This window comes from Thamnophis sirtalis, unplaced genomic scaffold (genome assembly GCF_051295495.1).
Source record: "Thamnophis sirtalis isolate CommonGarterSnake01/CBP01778 unplaced genomic scaffold, rThaSir2_p1.2 scaffold_10, whole genome shotgun sequence".
NCBI lineage: Eukaryota > Metazoa > Chordata > Lepidosauria > Squamata > Natricidae > Thamnophis > Thamnophis sirtalis.
The window spans coordinates 4,490,524-4,510,119 of NW_028261390.1; the positions used below are offsets into that span (position 1 = coordinate 4,490,524).

Here is a 19,596-nt window from a genome sequence, read left to right on the forward strand (position 1 = left end):
CATTCTTTAGCGCTCAACCTTCCTTATGGTCCAGCTTTCACAGCCATCCATTGCAACTGGGAAACCATAGCCTTGATTATACTTTTGTTGGCAGGGTGATGTCTCTGCTTTTTAGGATGCTGTCTAGATTTGCCATTGCTTTCCTCCCCAGGAGCAAGCGCTTTTTAATTTCTTGGCCGAAGTCCCCATCTGTGATGATACTGGAGCCCAGGAAAATAAAATCAGGGACCTTGGAGGTCTTCTAGTCCAACCCTCTGCTCAAGAAGGAAACCCTTTACCATTTCAGACAAATAGTTGTCCAATCTCTTCTTTAAAACCTCCAGTGTTGGAGCACCCACAACATCTGGAAGAAAGTCATTCCACTTGTTTATTGTGCTGTCAGGAAATTTCTCCATAATTCCAAGTTGCTTCTCTCCTTGATTAGCTTCCATCCATTGCTTCTTGTTCTGCCTTCAGGTGCTTTGGTGAATAGCTTGACTCCCTATTCTAGCAACTGTGCCTCATGTGTTTTAGCCCTTCAGTCCCTTTCAAGATGGGGTGGCATAGAAGTTTGATAATAAATATTATTATTTTTTAAAAAAAAAAATAAAGCAGGGTAGAAAAAGTTACCCATTCAGATTGCTTAACCACCAACCAGAGATCTATAAGTCTTTCTGACAACACGACTCTCAAAAGTGGTGCAGGGAGTTTTGCTGTTAATGTATCCTGTGTGATTTATGCTGCAGAGGGAAGTGAGAAAACCCAAAACAATGAACTTGAACAAAAAAGAAAAAATGAAACTGGGGAAAAATACATGAAATGCTGGAAATGATCAACATGTGGCCACCCAAATATTTTGCAAATGAAATTTTATTTGGCCTGAATGCCATCTTTTTGTATAACACTTTAAATCAGTGGTTCCCAATGTGGGTGGTACCGGCCCCTGGGGGGCAGTGGGATGACTTAGGGGGGCGCTAAGAGGCAAGGGGGGCAGCAGGGGGCTCTAAGAGGCAGGGGGGCGCTAAGGGGATCATCTACTAAGAACAGTGGTTACTAAATTTTACTGAGTTTACTAAGTTACTAGTTACTAAGGTTCTTGATAAATGACTATCAGACTTGAACGCACACAGCACGCGCATGCGTACTTACCGTCTGAGATGCTCCGCGAAGCCCCCGCGACGCTCCAGCTGCTTGGTGGAGCATTGCGCAGTCACCGTATGCTCTGTGCGTGTGTGGAAGCCCCGAAGAGCTCAAATACAAGTAAGGACGGCGGGTGGACCCTCCGGAGCACCGTACTGGAAAGGTACCCGGTGCTCCCGGCAGGCACCGGTACGCCCGTACTGGGGCGTACCGGTAGTAACTCATCACTGAAGCAAAGTCAATGGGGAAGCCAGATTTGATTAACAACTGTGTTCCTAACTTAAGAACTGAAGTGATCCACTTAACAACTGTGGCAAGAAAGGGGCTGAATTCACTTAACAAATGTCTCACTTTGGGCTCAATTGTGGTCATAAGTTGAGGACTACTTGTATTTCCTGGTTCCAGATTCTGAAACTGAAGGCTATACTGGGAATTAGTATTAGAGGGCCATAGCAAGCCACTTTTTTATTTTTAACCAAGCTTCCCTGGGAATCACAAATCTTTCAGCACTAAAACAACAACTGCTGTTTCGTTTGATTTTGCGGTAGAGTCATCACCATAGCTCAGCTAGATAAGAATCTTTATTGCAGACAAGAATATAGCCACATCAATCAGATGATTATCCCCTGCTAGTAATAGTACAGAAATGAAACCTTTACTAATAGTTGAAAGTTGTTTTTCCCCCCTCCCATCCTTCCGGTGAACTTAATTGATTCTTGGCAAAGCATAGGATGGCTTTTAAGCCAAGTGGCATATTTCCATAATTGTCTATCTCCCCCTTCAACAATTTCTTACGGCCAAGAAAACCACACAAGGGTGCTCCAGAAATCACCAAGAATTAACACCAAGAAGACTTGACGTTACTATGAACACAAACGTTTCACCTCCTTTCAAATCAACATTACCTGAAGTGTTACTATCACTTTATAATGCCTTAGTAAGGCCACACTTGGAATATTGCATCCAGCTTTGGTTGCCACCGTATTAAAAAAAAACATGTTGAAAGTCTACAAAAAGAGTGCAGAGAAGAGCAAAGAGGATGATTAGGGAATTGGACATATAACGAATAACGGTTACAGGAATTGGGTACGTCTAGTTTAATGAAAAGAAGGACTAGGGGTGACATGATAGCAGCCTTCCAATATCTCAGGGGTTGCCACAAAGAAGAGGGAGTCAAGCTATTCTTCACAGCAAAAGGACAAGAAGCGATGGATGGAAGTTAATCAAGGAGAAAACCAACTAAGGAGAAATTTCCTGAAAGTGGGAACAATTAATCAGTGGAAAGATTTGCAGGTGCTCAATAAGATTCAGTAAGAAGTTACTGAACAACCATTTGCCTGAAATGATACAGGGTTATTTCTTGAGCAGGGGAATTGGACTAGAACATCTCCAAATCCCCTCCTAACTCTGTCATCCTGGTCTGGTCTGTTCTATTGTGAATTGGTCCGGTCAATTCTGGTGTTTTCCAACGTGGAAAGCAACTCATAATCTAGGCCAGTGGTAGTCAACCTGGTCCCTACAGCCCACTAGAGGGCGTTCCAGCTTTCATGGTGGGCGGTAGGGGTTTGCTGTAACTCTGCTTTATAACTTTATAACTTAAAGTTACTTCCCTACTTTATAAATCATCATTACTGTGGAACAGGTGGGCGGTTAGAAAATTTTACTACTAAGAGAGATACAAAAGTGGGCGGTAGGTATAAAAAGGTTGACTACCCCTGATCTAGGCAAAAGTGGAGGTTTTTAAGAAGAGTCTGGACTGCCTTTGTCCAGAATGGTATAGGGTCTCCTTCTTGAGCAGGGAATTCGACTAGAAGATCTCCAAGGTCCCTTCCATCCAGTGGTGGGATTCAGCCAGTTCGCACCTATTCGGGAGAACCGGTTGGTAACTTTCTAAGCAGTTCGGAGAACCGGTTGTTGGAAGAAATCTCATTTTGGTTTTTTTTCCACTTTACAGGGCTAATCCTGTAAGGAAGGCAGGAAGGAAACATTCTGGTGTTGTTTCTAGCCTCATCTTTATTGCCCTGCTTACAGAAACTGCCTCTCCGGTTAACCCTTATGACATTGTAACAGCTAAGGCGAAGCGCCCATCGACCTGATTGACCTTGAGTTGGCCACGCCCACCCAGTCACATGACCACCGAGCCCCATCTACCCAGATGGTCATTAGGACAGAGAACCAGTTGTTAACTTATTGTTCTATTCTGTTGTTTTCTGTTGTGGTCTGGTCTGGTGTTTTCCATCATGCAAAGCAACTCATTGTCTAGGCAACACTGGAGGTTTTTAAGAAGAGACCGGACCGCCATTGGTCTGGAATGGTATAGGGCCGTGATGGTGAACCTATGCCACGCATGCCTGAAGTGGCACATGGAGCCATGTCGCTTGGCACGCGAGGTGTTGCCCATTCCTCTTCTGGGTTTCTGGTGTGCATGCACATGCGATGATCAGCTGGCCTTTGTGCATGCGGCAGTGCCAGAAACGGGAAGAGCCGGTCTTCCATTTTCCGGCATGAGCATGTACTCCGGCCAGCTACTCAGCACGCACAACAGTAACCGGAAGACTTGCTGGCCAGAAGTTCATTTTCTGGCATTAGCAAACCCCCCGGGCAGCTTCTCTTCCGGGTTGTGTCCCAGACGAGGCCGTATATGCGTGCTCTCCCTTTTCGGCATTCAGTGCCGAAAAGTTTCACCATCACTGGTATAGGGTCTCCTGCTTGAGTAAGGGGTTGGACTAGAAGACCTCCAAAGTCCCTTCCAATTGGCAGCCCCAGGGAGGGTTCCGGGACCGACTCTCCATCCATCCTGTGTCATTTCTTAAATAATTTGGATTTAGACTAAGGCAATTATTAAGGCCATGTTTCCAAGCCCTATAATTGCATATAGAGGATCACCAGATAAGTAAGGTTTGCTCAGAGGAAATGCCATTCAATTTTGTACCTCCTGCGCTACAATTTAAAGGAAAAAATAATGCGTGTCGGGAGCCCAGCAATACTGACATTGCAAGATAAGACACACACAGGCAAGCAAAGACTTGGAATTCATGGTGTTCTAACCCAGTTGTGTAGCCATTTTCCAATAAACACACACACACACACACACATATGTATTGCAGAAATAAATATTGAATGTGCCAGTTATGCATGGATTCATAAAGTATGAATATATAGCTCATTAATACTGCAAATTGCTCACATAAAGCCATTAGCATCTTTCATATTCTACATTCAGCTGGGATTGAGGGACCGGTAGCTTTTCGGTGAACCCTGAAGGCAACTAAGATGTCAAATTTTAGCACTGAAGGGGGACAGTTATAACCAGTGATATCATGGCTTGTGTATTGGGGGAAAAAAACGCATTTTGTACTATTGAAGACGCTGAATTAGGAACAGAGAGGAGTCCTGCTCCACAGAAGCTTCCAAAATAACAAAAATCGAGGCAGGGTAATAAATCTATCACGCTGGCTGGGGGATTCTGGGAACTGAAATCTACTTCTTCTTAAACCTTGCCCAAGATAATTTTCAGTTCTTTATGTGTCTCTGAGTTTGCATTATTAAAATCTTTATCAAGAAAGTAAAAGCAAACACAAACTAATAAAGAATAAAAGAAGCGAAGGAAGAAAGAGAAAATAAAAAATGCAGTGTTAGAAATATTTACAAACTTTTTTACAAAAAATAGAAAAAAGCAGCTTCTGATTTTTTCTCTCCAGTAAATAATTGTGCTAATTGTACTTTTAACAATTACTCTTACTCTTTGATAACAAAAAAGCTCACTTTTTCCTATTATCCACTTTTTTAAATCATCAAAACCACAAATCGTGACTGCATTTTTTCCTGCTTCATGAGAAAAAATGACTACCAGGAGTTCCCAATCAGCTCTAAATATACTGTGTTTTTTTCTCTTTAATTATAGAAGTTAATTTAGCCATTTCTGCAAATTCCATCATCTTCACAGGCCATTCCCGATCATCTTTATTTCAGTTCCATTAGATTAGAAGCGGTTGATGAAATCTAATTTAGGTGGTGTGTTGAATTTTTTTTCCCCAAAAGAGCTTAAAAATCCTTGCTTTGCACCTGACTCTAGCCATGAATAACTATGATTTAGCAGATATCCTATAATGTAAGGATGAGTGCATGGATGATTTTGTGTGGTTTGTGATGTTATTGCTTCTATTTGACCTTGACCTTCTCTATTCCCATTTCTTCCTGATCCTCAGATTAAAGAAAACCTCAGTAGGAAATTTTGCATCAGTACATTTTAATTGCATGTGTGTGTATGTGCTTTTTTTTCCCTCCAGAAGCACGCTTTTTTTAAAAAAAAAATCATGATAACTTTAGTGAGTCAAGAACTGACTCAGAATATCTTAAAACTATGAAAGCAAGTCAATTATTTAAACACCAGTGCACGCTCAAATTGGTTTCTCTAACAATTTTTCAGAGACCAAAATTCTTTCTTCCATCTATCTTATGAGAGAACTGAATTTAGGTTGATATCCCCTTGCAGAATATCTATAAGGTTTCAGAGTACATATGTCATATTTATCCATATCGGCGTTAAGGCAAGATTTTAGGAATAGGTGGGGAAATCTTGAAATTAAAACATCACGATCCATTCAGGATACAGTAACTCAGGACAGTAATACAGTCCTCAACACCCTTTTGAGCTTGTTCAACTCAGGACAGTAATACAGTCCTCAACACCCTTTTGAGCTTGTTCAACTCAGGACAGTAATACAGTCCTCAACATCCTTTTGAGCTTGTTCAACTCAGGACAGTAATACAGTCCTCAACACCCTTTTGAGCTTGTTCAACTCAGGACAGTAATACAGTCCTCAACACCCTTTTGAGCTTGTTCAACTCAGGACAGTAATACAGTCCTCAACACCCTTTTGACTTATTCAACTCATGCCAAGTTAAATGTACACTACCAATAAAGGGGAATATCTGTAGCTCAGGGTGGAAATGAGAGGCCATTGGTGCTCTCTGAGCTTGCTTGTTTTCTTGCAGATGTTTCATTACCCTAACTAAGTAACATGAGGATGTTACCTATTTAGTTAGGGTAGTGAAACAACTGCAAGAAAACAAGCAAGCTCAGAGAGCACCAAGGACCCCTCAGGTGAAATATTTCAGAAGACAATCTTCTGCATTTCAAGATCTCCAAACAACTACTATCCATACAAATGATAGTCCCCATCCTGAAAGAAACATACAGTATTGAATGGATAGAAGAGAATATTTGTAGCTCAGGGCAGAATCATTGATGCTTTCTGAGCCTGTGATTTTCTTGCAGACATTACATTACCCAACTAGGTAACATCATCAGTGCTAGAAAGGAGCGGGCTTCAGAGAGTAAACCCCACTGCCTTCTAGCCTGTGGGTGTCAAACTCTCGGTGTCCCATTGCCATCTTGTGTTGTTTCGCAATTCTTTTTCCATTTAAGGAGCTGGGGTAGGCGTGGCCTATGCATGATGCAACCAGGCCGCGGGCTGCCAGTTTGACACCCACCCACCCCCATTCTAGACTGATGATATTACCTAGTTGGATCATGAAACGTCCACGAGAAAATCACCAAGCTTAGAGAGCACCAAGGTCCCATGGTATTAAGTGGATTGCTCAGGGATTTGGTAGCAAGCTGCTCCCCTGATGGATTGCTAGAAATCACTGGATCCTGCAAACCTCTCCTGTTCATGGAGAGATCTCCAGGATGGAGCAGACCTTTGTAGCTGAATAGCATTCTAAGGGATCCATGCAACTGTTCCTTAAGCCTCATAACTTTACACAACTTACTGTACTCACTTTATCTGTTAAGCATCTTTGTCTTTGTCTTAAATATCTTTATCTTTGCCCACCCAATCTTGAGATGATGGGATCAATTCCTTGTTGGATCACTTGACAGGTACCCATTCCCGACACCCTGATACTGCAACACCATCATCTTCCAGACACAGGGAAGCACTAACGTTCTGCAAGGAAATCTACATTCTCACTGCCTTTCCTTTGGTTTCATTTAGTGATGCCACGTTTCGCGGAACAAGTGGAGGTCGCCATTGAGGCCCTGAGTGCCAACATCCCGCAACCGTTTGAAGAGAACGAGTTCATTGATGCCTCCCGCTTGGTTTACGACGGTGTTCGGGACATCAGGAAAGCTGTGTTGATGATCAGGGTATGTAAGATAACTGTTTTTCACTTGATTAGGATCACCTCAAGGAGAGTTGTAAAGGTGTTCCTTGACTTACAACGACAATTGGGCCCAAAGTTTCCGTTGTTAAGTGAGCTCTATGATCTTTCTTGCCACGGTTGTTAAGTGAATCAATTCTATCCCGATAAGGGAGAGAATCAAGATCACCTGAAGTGTTAATACCACTTTATAAGGCCTTGGTAAGGCCACACTTGAAACACGGCTTTCAGTTTTGGTCGCCACGATGTAGAAAAGATGTAGAGACTCCAGAAAGAGTGCAGAGAAGAGCAACAAAGAGGATTAGGGGACTGGAGACTAAAACATATGAAGAACGGTTGCAGGAACTAGGTATGTCTAGTCTTATGAAAAGAAGGACTAGGGGAGACATGATAGCAGTGTCCCAACATCTCAGGGGCTGCCACAAAGAAGAGGGAGTCAAGCTATTCGCCAAGGCACCTGAGGGCAGAACAAGAAGCAATGGGTGGAAACTAATCAAGGAGAGAAGCAACTTAGAACTGAGGAGAAATTTCCTGACTGTTAGAACAATTAACCAGTGGAACAGAATTTGCCTCCAGAAGTTGTGAATGCCCCAACACTGGAAGTCTTTAAGAAGATGTTGGAAAACCATTTGTCTGAAGTGATGTAGGGTTTCCTGCCTAGGCAGGGGGTTGGACTAGAAGACCTCTAAGGTACCTTCCAACTCTGCTATTTTATTGTGTTGTATTGAATCGCTGCAGTTCTTAAGTATTAAGCGGGTTATCAAGTGAATCTGACTTCCCCATCGACTTTGGGACACTTTAATTGTCATAAATATGAACCAGTTGCCAAGTATCTGAATTTGGTTCATGTCACGTGGGGATGCTGCCATGGCCGTAAGTGCGAAAAATGGTCATAAGTCCCTTTTTTCAGTGCCGTTGTAGCTTCGAATAGCCAGTTAACAAATGGTTTGAAAGTCAGGGACTTCCTCTATACTTCACTGGAAAATATGAGATGCGTACAAGATGAGATTCATCTAAAACAGAAGCATTTCCCAGAATAAATAGACAAGCAAAGTAATGTGTTCAATTTACAAAAAAAGATTTTATCTCCTCTGCGGTTTCTAAAATGTTGGCATCCTAATAGGTAAACACCTGATGTTGTCTTCTTTTTAAGGAAGGAATAAACATTTTGTTTGCTCGGATACTTAAAAAAAAAAGTTAAGTACTGTAACAGAATTTGGGGTAAATCAGTCTTCCCAGCGTTGCAATGCGTAATCATTCTAGCCCAGTGATGGCTAACCTTTTCCTAAAGGTGTGCCAAAATTGTGCGCATGCACGCTATCATGCGGGCACACCCACCTGCGCATGTGCGCACGACCCTCTCACGCAAGCACACACCCCTTGGGGCGGGGAGTTTTCACCATCCCTGGGGTCCTGAGGCTTTCCTGAAACCTGGAGAGGGTAAAAATGGCGCCCTTCAGTCCTCTGGAAGGCCGAAAACCAGCTGGCCGGCTCACGCATGGACACCGGAGCTGAGGGCTGCCATGCTGGCAAATATGGTTCCGTGTGCCACCTGTGGCATGCGTGCCATGGTTTTGCCATCAGGGCTCTAGCCTGATTCCTGTGGTTATTTTTGTTGGCAGCGAAAGATCAGTTCCACACAGTTAAGCTAATTCATCCCTATGCACCGCAATATTCTCAACTAATTGTGTTAGATGGTTGGAGTTAGATTAGGGTCAACAGAATTCAAGAGAGGTTGGGCTTAGTCCACTTGTGGTTACAATACAACACAATACAGTAGCAGAGTTGGAAGGTACCCTGGAGGTCTTCTAGTCCAACCCCCTGCCTAGGCAGGAAACCCTATACCATTTCAGACAAATGGCTATCCATCATCTTGTCCTGCCTTGGAGAATAGTTTACAATACAATAGCAGAGTTGGAGGTCTTCTAGTCCAACCCCCTTCATAGGCAAATGGCTATCCAGCATCTTCTTAAAGATTTACAGTGTTGGGGCATTCACGACCTCTGGAGGCAATTTCTGTCCCACTGATTAATTGTTCTAACTGTCAGGAAATTTATCCTGAGTTCTAAGTTGCTTCTCTCCTTGATTAGTTTCCATCGATTGCTTCTTGTTCTACCCTCAGGTGCCTTGGAGAATAGTTTAACTCCCTATTCTTTGTGGCAATCCCTTATGTAGAGATTCTGGGCTGATTCCTCATTTAATTCCACCTCCAGGTTCTGCAAAGAAAGCAACAAAGATGATTAGGGGACTGGAAGCTAAAACATACGCAGAACAGTTACTGGAATTGGGTCTAGTTCAATGAAAAGAGGACTAGGGGGACCTGATAGCAGTGTTATCTATTCCTATCCCAAATGTGTTAAGGGGCTGCCACCAGGAAGAAGGGGTCAACTATTCTCCAAACCACCTGAAGGCAGGACAAGAAGCAATAGATGGAAACTAATCATTTCCTGGCAAATAGATGGGGAAGAAAGGGAGGTGGTGACAGATTTTATTTTCCTGGGCTCCAAGATCACCGCAGATGGGGACTGCAGCCAAGAAATTAAAAGATGCCTGCTCCTGGGGATGAAAGCTACGGCAAATCCAGACAGCATCCTAAAAAGCAGAGACATCACCCTGCCAACAAAAGTGTGTTTAGTCAAGGCTATGGATTTCCCAGTTGCAATGGATGGTTACGAAGGTTGGACCATAAGGACGGCTGAGCGCCAAAGAATGGAGGCCTTTGAACTCTGGTGCTGGAGAAGACTCCTGCGAGTCCCTTGCACTACAAGGCCATCCAACCAGTCAGTCCTAGAGGAGATCAACCTTGTCTGCTCTTTAGAAGGCCAGATCCTGAAGAGGAAACTCAAAAGACTTTGGCCACCTAATGAGAAGGAAGGACTCACTGGAGAAGAGCCTCATGCTGGGAACAACGGAGGGCAAAAGAAGAAGGGGACGACAGAGAAGGAGGTGGCTGGATGGAGTCACCCAAGCAGTCGGCGTGAGCTTCAATGGACTCCAGAGGATGGTAGAGGACAGGAAGGTCTGGAGGAACATTGTCCATGCGGTCGTGATGGGTCGGACATGACTTCGCAACAAACAACGACGACAAATCAAGGAGAGAAGCAACCTAGAACTAAGGAGAAATTTCCTGATAGCGAGAACATTAATCAGTGGAACAAAGGATAAACAAAGTTGGAAGGACCTTTCGTCTTTCTTTCCATTAAACTAGACATACCCAGTTCATGCCACCGTTCTTCGTATGTTTCAGCCTCAATTCCCCTAATCTTATGAAATATCTGTCAATAACCCTTCTTTCCTCCCCACCCATCCATCCCCCCCAAAAAACCCCATCCCTCCCACCCACAATTATGTCTTGATTTCCCTCGCTCGGACCGTTGTCAATGTTAATGGTGGAGAATTCTCTTCTTTCCCCTTGTAGATATTACAGCAACAGGCGAATTGGCTAAGCTAATTGCCAGCTTGTGTTCTTGGATATAAGCCGCCCCATTAGCGCAGCGGGGAGATGGTCGATCAGCTGCCCTTTAATAATCAGTAGTTCAATACAGATCAGTTTTCAAACGCTAATCATGTGGCAACCATTTCCTTTTCATCCAGAATCCTTTCGTTGAGAAATTAACACATTTTCCCAGTTGTCTGGTTGTCTGGTTTTCAATTGTGTCGAGCACATTAAAGCCACTTGTATCCCTTTAGTGCTTGTATAAGAACTCAGAGAGTAAGATGGCTGTTTTTAATATCTAAATGAGTAAATAAATTGACTAACTGCTTCACTGAATCTCCAAAGGGAAAAGCTTCGGCATTTATTCAGGTAAGGAACTGTCATTTCAACCCCGAGTAAGCAATTGATTTAATTTTATCAGGTTTCTTCTCCTCCTTAATAAACTTAATAGGGCAATCACAGAAGGAATCATTTTGCGAAAGGCTTTCCGCCTTTTTCCTCACTAGCTTGCCAATCAGCCTCAATTGGTGGGATTATTTTTTAAGGTCAAAATAGAGGTGGTCCTTGATTTACAATGGTTTGTTTAGTGACTGTTCCGAGTTACAGCGGCGCTGACAAAAATGACCATTTTTCACACTTAACAACCATTGCAGCATCCCCGCAGTCACATGAGCAAAATTCAGACGCTTAAAAACTGACTCATCTTTATGACGGTTGCATTGTCCCCGGGGTCATGTGATCCTCTTCTGACAAGCAAAATCAAAGGGGAAGCTGGATTCACTTAACAACCGTGTTACTAATGCCGGATGCCCTTCCTGTCGCCAAAGCGGAGTTTTGTTTGGCAGATATATTCTCATTGTGCCCAAAGAGAGAAATATCTGCCTCCCCCTAGGATCGAACTCACAGTCTCCTTGAGGCCACCGCACCACTTAAAAGAAGTCAACCCTGATTATTTAAATATTTGGCTCAAATATTTTTTGTCACCAGAGGAGGAGAGAGGACTCCTTGGGAAAGATAGAAGGCAAAAAGAGAAGCGGACGGCAGAGGAGGTTGGACAGCACCGAAAAAATGAACATGGATTTTGCAAATACTGGGTGGCAATGGAGGACGGTTGTGTGCTGTGGTTGGTCCATTGGTTGCAAAGAATCAAACACAACTTAGCAGCTGAACGATGACAACTGACATTAAATATCTCCCTTACTGTCAAATGGTCTCCCTTTATTTATTTATCAGCACAAATACAATACAAATGTAACAAAGGCAACAGTAAAAATATTGGCTTTCTGTCTGGATGGTCTCTTGTGACGAGCCGATAGACAGAGAAAGGAAGCAATAGGCCTTCTCCCATATTTGGGCATACCAGGGGTTGTGACACTAAATACATACCTATTTCCCTGGCTCAGCTGATAAAGGAGGAGAACCTTGTGGCTTAGTGGTTAACACATCTGCCTAAGATGTAATACAGCACAGGTTCTAATCCCAGTAAGGGTATGGCTAGCTGATGAGAGCTATAGCTATACTAGTCTCCCTTTATTTATTTATCAGCACAAATACTATATATGCCCAAATATGGGAGGAAGTTCACTGCTTCCATTCTCTGTCCATCGGCTCGTCATAAGAGACCATCCAGACAGAAACCCAATATTTTTACCGTTGCCTTTTGTTACATTTGTGTTTTATTTGTGCTGATAAATAAATAAAGGGAGACTAGTATAGATCTATTTCAAGCTATTTAGCTCTCATCGGGTAGCCATACCCTTACTGGGATTGGAACCTGTGCTGTATTGCATCTTAGGCAGATGTGTTAACCATTAAGCCACAGAGTTCCTCTCCATGTGTTAATGGTTAACACATCTGCCTAAGATGCAATACAGCACAGGTTCCAATCCCAGTAAGGGTATGGCTAGCTGATGAGAGCTAAATAGCTTGAAATAGATCTATACTAGTCTCCCTTTATTTATTTATCAGCACAAATACAACACACACACACACACACACACACACACACACATATATATATATAAACCCAGTCTTATTTTTGGAGAAACACGGTAGCACATACCATAGCCTCCTCCTGATACTCTTCATATTCATTAATCCTGTGGCCTGGGGATTCCAGCAATTGTAGTTCTCCTACATCTGGAGGACGTCAGATAGAAGAAGACCATTTGACAGTAAGGGAGATATTTAATGTCAGTTGTCTCCTTTGTAATACAGTTACTGTAACTGCATCCGATGGTTTTTCGGTTGCAGCTAGTGCAGTACAGACATCCCTTGGCTATTCTGTCAGGGAAATTTATCGTTTCTTCTGCCTGCCGACGAGGAAGAAAAAGGGACCAGAAGATGGGGATGCATTGCTCAATGGAAGAGATCTGGAGTGGTTTTGAATCTTTGAGGTCCTCTGGTCCTCAAAAAGCCACCGCTGAACCCTTCAACCTATCTAACTGCCTTTCAGATAAGAAAACGCGGCCTTCTCATTGTTAAGGCAGCTAAAGTTATCTTGACTATTTTCTTACTTGTGCAGAATCCCCGTTGATTTCAAATGGGTGTTAATAGGAGAACACGAAGATTTTTTTTTTAAAAAAAGCATAGACTCACAGAAAGGAAAGAGGTATTTGGCATTCAGAGAACTTTGGAAACACCCAGCAAGATGTCTTGACTATCATCCACTCACCTTCTCCCCTGGAAGAGAGATTTCTCAGTTTAATGGTTCTCTTACAATTTATTTTTCATTTATACATTTATATCCCACCTTGATTATATTTTCAAATAACTCAAGGTGGTGAATGAATCCAACACACCTTCCTCCTCCTTTTCCTCCAACGATTCTGGGAGATGGGTTGGGCTGAGAGAGAGAGTGATTGGCCTAAAGTCACCCAGCTGACTTTCATGCCTAAGGTAGGACTAGAACTCACAGTCTCCTAGTGATTGGCCCAAAGTCACCCAGCCAGCTTTCATGTCTAAGGAAAGACTAGAATTCACCATCTCCTGGTGATTGGCCCAAAATTATCCAGCTGTCTTTCACGACTAAAGTACGACTATAATTCCCAGTCTCCTGGTGATTGACCCAAAGTCACCCAGCTGACTTTGATGCCTAAGGTAGGACTAGAACTCACTGTCTCCTGGTGATTGGTCCCAAGTCACCCAGCCAGCTTTCATGTTTAAGGAAAGACTAGAATTCACCATCTCCTGGTGATTGGCCCAAAATTGTCCAGATGTCGTTCATGACTAAGGTGCGACTATAATTCCCAGTCTCCTGGTAATTGGTCCCAAGTCACCCAGCCAGCTTTCATGTTTAAGGAAAGACTAGAATTCACCATCTCCTGGTGATTGACCCAAAGCCACCCAGCTGACTTTCATGCCTAAGGCAGGACTAGAACTCACGGTTTCTAGCCTGGTGCCTTAACCTCTAATTCAAACTGGCGCCCTGGTGCCTTTCCTTTATTTGTAGGGTCCGTTGCAAGAACTGTTTCCCTGTACAATCAGCTATAAACGAACCATTTTCTACCCATCTCAGCTCTAAAATCCTAAAGAAAGTATTTGAAAAATGGAGAAATGAAAGTGTGAAAAGACCAAAAGAATACAAGGGAAGTTCTCCTTATTTTGGCAAGCACAGATAGTGGGTGTTACAGTCTTCTCCACACACTCACAATCCAAGGTTACTTTCGTGGTCAAGTCTTGTCATCAGGCTATTAACCAGGGGTGGGATTCAGCCGGTTCAGACCGGTTCGGGTGAACTGCATGTTAATTTTAATCTGGTTCGCTGAAATGGTAGTTGTAAGGACTGGCTGACCCCCACACACTCCTCCTCTCCCAGGAGTCTCCACGCAGCCCGTTTTGGATGCCAAGTAAGTGCAGGGCCTGCGCAGAGGCTCTCAGAGGGCGCACAACGGGCCTCCCGGAAGTTCCGGAAGTCCACAAACAGGCCTGTTTCCAGTCTCTGGAGCCTGGGGGAGGCCGTTTTCACCCTCCCGGAGACTCATAGAAAGACTCCAGAACCTAGAGAGGGCGAAAAATAGGCCTTCCAGAAGTCCGTAAATGGGCCTTCGGTTTCCGGCCTCTGGAGGGTCTCCCGAGCCCAGGGGAGGCAGTAAAAACACCCCCCTCCGCTGTGGTGCAGAGAGCTGACTAGGCCACGCCCCTCTTGGCCACGCCCACCCAGCAACCAGGCAGAGACCCCCTCGCTAAAAAAAATTCAATCCCACCCCTGCTATTAACAATTACGCAGATCACACTTCAGACTTGTGTCCAGTTTAGAGAAAGAAGGGTAGACTGGTCTTCTCCCCATCCCCGAGCCCTTTTCGCGGGGTATTTCTATAAATTCTTGAAGGACGGTGCAATCAGTTCAGCATCTTGTCTCGTAGGTCTTTTTTTGTCCCTTCCAGAGAAGAAACACAATTATTTTGAAATATCACATTCCAAGCGGGAAATGCCGTCCTAGGACTGTTCCTTTGCCCAATGCACCTTCCCTCTGTTAACAGGCTTAAGAGAAATCACAGCCAGGTGATGATTAATGCTGCTGGGGGGGAAAAGCAGGTTTGGAACAGCTTCAATTTTTTGTGGACAATTCAATTTGGGGTCCTGCCTGCCTTTGCCGACAAGTTAATTTAAAATGAAGAGGAAACAACATTTTCTGGGCAGGTGGTTGAAAAAACACGAACAGAGCAATCACTAGACTTCATTTGTATCCTTTGTAAGTTTGTCGTCTGTTTTTTTCTTCCTTCCTTTTTTCCTTGCTTCTTTCCTACCCATACAACCTCTCCTTTCTTCCTTCTTCCTCTTCCTTCTTTCCTTCCTTCCTTCCTTTTTTCCTTCCTTCTGCCCATAAAATCTCTCTCCCTCCCTTCTTTCCTATATAACCTCTCCTTTCTTCCTTCTTCCCCTTCCTCTTTTCCTTCCTTCCTTTCTGCGCATAAAATCTCTCTCCCTCCCTCCTTCCCTCTCTTCCTTCCTATATAACCTCTCCTTTCTTCCTTCTTCTTCTTCCTTCTTTCCTTCCTTCCTTCCTCTTTTCCTTCCTTCCTTTCTGCCCATAAAATCTCTCCCTCCCTCCCTTCCTTCCTATACAACTTCTCCTTCCTTCCTTCTTCCCCTTCTTTCCTTTTTTCCTTCCTTCTCTTCTGCCCATAAAATCTCTCTCCCTCCCTCCCTCCTTCCCTCCCTCCCTTCCTATATAACCTCTCCTTTCTTCCTTCTTCCCCTTCCTCTTTTCCTTCCTTCCTTTCTGTGCATAAAATCTCTCCCTCCCTCCCTTCCTTCCTATACAACTTCTCCTTTCTTCCTTCTTCCCCTTCCTTCCTTTTTTCCTTCCTTCTCTTCTGCCCATAAAATCTCTCTCCCTCCCTCCTTCCCTCTCTTCCTTCCTATATAACCTCTCCTTTCTTCCTTCTTCCTCTTCCTTTTTTCCTTCATTCCCTTCTGCCCATAAAATCTCTCTCATTTTCTTCCTTCTTCCCTTACTTGCTTGCTTGCTTGCTTCCTTCCTTCTCTTTGTCCCTCCCTTCCCACACAACTTCCCTTCTTCCCTTCTCTTCTTTTTCACACCATCTTTCTTCCTTCCTTCCTTCCTTCCTTCCTTCCGCTCCCTCTCTCCTTCCTTCCTTCCTTCCTTCCTTCCTTCCTTCCTTCCTTCCTTCCTTCCTTCTCATTTTCCCTTCCTTTCTGCCCTAAAATCCAGACTCCCGAAGAGTTAGAGGACGATTCTGATTTCGAACAGGAAGATTATGATGTTCGGAGTAGAACAAGCGTTCAAACCGAAGACGATCAGCTTATTGCCGGCCAAAGTGCACGGGTGAGTTTACAATCTAAGCAGTGCATTAATATCGCTTCCAATTTGTCTGCTTCTGCAAACCAGTTTGGAGAATATAAAGCTTAGGATGGCTACCAAGCGTGAAGTTCCATTTTGAGTTCTCAAGAACTGAGTTAATGTCAACGCTCCGTAGTCGGCGGAGCTGGATCTCAGATTACAGTAGCTGGTTTGAAATGGGTGTATCTATTGGGTAATGTGATTTATGACACAGACTGAGGGGAGGAAAGGAACAGGGGCAAAGTTCAGAAGCAGATAAACAAAGCAAAGAAATGGCTGCGAATATATCTTGCCTAATGAAGCTGTTAATAAATCACTGGTTTTTGTATTAAAACATTGGCTTGATTATTATGAATCAGTTACGGCATCGTTAGGAAACTTTACAGACAGCCATTTCTTTGTTTGACACACAAGAGGGGATGATTGGAGAAGTTTGTGCAAAATATTTTTTTAAAAAAATCTGTTGATAGTTCCTTTTTCATGACCCAAGATTTATGCTAATTTTTTTTCTTAATTTTTTTTTTAAAAAAACACCTAATCTGATAAATTTGTCAAAGCTCCGAGGAATTTTACTCTTCCTATTGAAAAATTAAGAAAAAGATCAGGTTCCTAAACCTTATGATTAATTGAGAAGACGCCGTGTCCCAATTTTAACATGCAAAATATCATGGCACTTGTACTCTATTAATCACTGATATCAAAATCTCCAAGCAGGATAGAAAGTTTTTTTCTGAAAGAAGATTGAAACACTCTGCACATCTCGTGTTCCTCAAAACCACAACTGAATTGATACGATTGTTTCCTATGACATCTGAAATTTAAAAATACCTCAGTGGAATTTTCAGTCGCTAAAACTACCCAGAAATGGGATTGTGGGCCATTTCATCCTACAAAACCTTTGATAGTAATCCTTAAAATTAAACCTACCTTTTCTTCTGTTAATGGGACACGGTGGCTCAGTCGATCAGAAAAGTCGACAGTTCAACGGTTAGAATCCCTAGCGCCGTGTAACGGAGTGAGCTCCCATTATTTGTCCCAGCTTCTGCCAACCTAGCAGTTTGAAAGCAGGTAAAAAAATGCAAGTAGAAAAATAGGAACCACCTTTGGTGGGAAGGGAACAGCGTTCCGTGCGCCTTCGGCATTTAGTCATGCCGGCCACATGACCACGGAGACGTCTTCAGACAGCGCTGGCTCTTCGGCTTTGAAACGGAGATGAGCAATGCCCCCTAGAGTCAGGAACGACTAGCATATATGTGCGAGGGGAACCTTTACCTTTCTTCTGCTTAAACCAACCATACTTGCAGGATGGTATACATTTTGTTTAAGAAGCTCCACCATCCTAACAAACTGAATTTCTACCAGAGTTTAGTTAATATATTTAAATGTTTCAGTCATGTCCCTCCCTTTCCCTTCTGTTCTCCAGACTGTACATATTCAGCTCCTCCTGTCTCTCTTAGTATCTTTTGTCTCTCAGATTGTGTGCCATTTGTGTTGTCCATCTCTGGAGTCACTCAAATTTATTGATTCCTTTTTTTAAGTTTCTTTTTTGTTCCTTTTTTGAACTGAGGTCTCCAGAACTGGATGGGACCCATACAGGGGTGGGATTCAGCCGGTTCGGACCGGTTCGGGCGAACTGGATGTTAATGTAACATCCAGTTCCCCAAACTGGTAGTTCCAAGCACTGGCTGGCCCCGCCCACCCCACTCCACCCCTCCCAGGAGTCTCCACATGACCCATTCATCATGCCAGGTAAGTGCAGGGCCTGCGCAGAGGCTCCGGGAGAGAAAAAAACGGGTCTCCTCAAAGTTCCGGAAGTCCAGAAACAGGCCCATTTCCGGCCTCCGGAGCCCTTGGGAGGCTGTTTTCACCCTCTCAGAGGCTCAAAAAAAAAACACCCCAAGAGCTTGGGGAGGGCAAAGCCCCCTCCCCACCCCGCCACAGTGCAGGAGGCCGAGTAAGCCACGCCCAGAAAGCAACTAGGCAGTGAACGGGTTGCTAACGTTTTTCAATCCCACCTCTTGGCCCACAGTGTGCCCCTTCTGCCAGCACAGGTGGTGCAGTCTCCAATTCAAGACATTGGTTATCACCTTCAAAACCCCGCATGGCATGGGGCAAGGTATCTGAGGAACCATCTCACCCAAAGGGAACTGGCCTGCCCACCCATGCTAGCAGAAGGGGTATGCCATGACCTCCGTCGGTCAAGGAATTCTGGCTGGCGATGTCCAGGAGATGATCCTTCTCTGCAAAGACTCCCACCTTCTGGAACCTTGTGTCCCTCAAGGTGAGATCTGCCCCTAAACTTTTGGCCTTCCACGAGGACCTGAAAACATGGCTGTGCCAGCTGGCTATTAGTTTGCCCAACAAAATCTGCATTTTATGTTCAGAGTGGTTGCTTAGAAATATTCTCCCGTAAAATAATTCTTCTTCTGTATAACTGGAAGGCACATGTGGTGGTAACACACCACTCCATAGGAATTATTTGTTGTTTAACGACTCCACATTTATTGTGGATTAGAAGTAAATAAAATGGGAATTTATACACTGCATAGACCACCGTAAGAAAAAAGAGAAAACATTCTTAGGGGAAAAATAAAGCATTAAAGCAAAAGTTAGCCTAAGTTAGCATCATACCACATATCAGCATTGTGCACGCACACACAGACACCCAAATAAATATGCACACTCTTAAGAGATGCAAATAAACTTTAGGTTCATAAAAACAGCGCTCCAGGTTTTTTTTTGAGATGCAAAGAAGAGGCTCAGTTTCTGTGCCTTTTTATAGGGGAAGCTGTTGTTGTTGTTGTGCTGCCTTTTCACATTAACATTTCAGACTCCTGAGCTACTTTGATAAGGCCTAATTAAAACTCAAGACGCTGAATTCTAATTTGATAAGCTTTCACGTTTTCTTCATTTTTTCTCATCTCCCGATTCAAGATAACCTTCTTTCCCCCTCCAAATTCTGGTTCTGGAAAAGGTCAATTGTGATTATTATTTTTTTTAAAAAAAGAAGCCAAGAGCATTTTAAGAATATGTAGAGAGAAGCAATAGCTGATTGAAACTGACATAA

General features: G+C 43.5%; 1 protein-coding gene across 2 annotated transcripts in view; it reads left to right on the plus strand.

The window, feature by feature from the left end:
* The window catches only part of CTNNA2 (catenin alpha 2), a 499,669-nt gene that overhangs the window by 422,646 nt on the left and 57,427 nt on the right, over nt 1–19,596 (plus strand). For both annotated transcript variants that reach the window (XM_087723953.1, XM_087723954.1), the window contains exons 13-14: nt 7,122–7,273; nt 16,401–16,514. In XM_087723953.1, the coding sequence (XP_087580079.1) occupies nt 7,122–7,273; nt 16,401–16,514 (266 nt within the window). The remainder of the gene's footprint in view (nt 1–7,121; nt 7,274–16,400; nt 16,515–19,596) is intronic.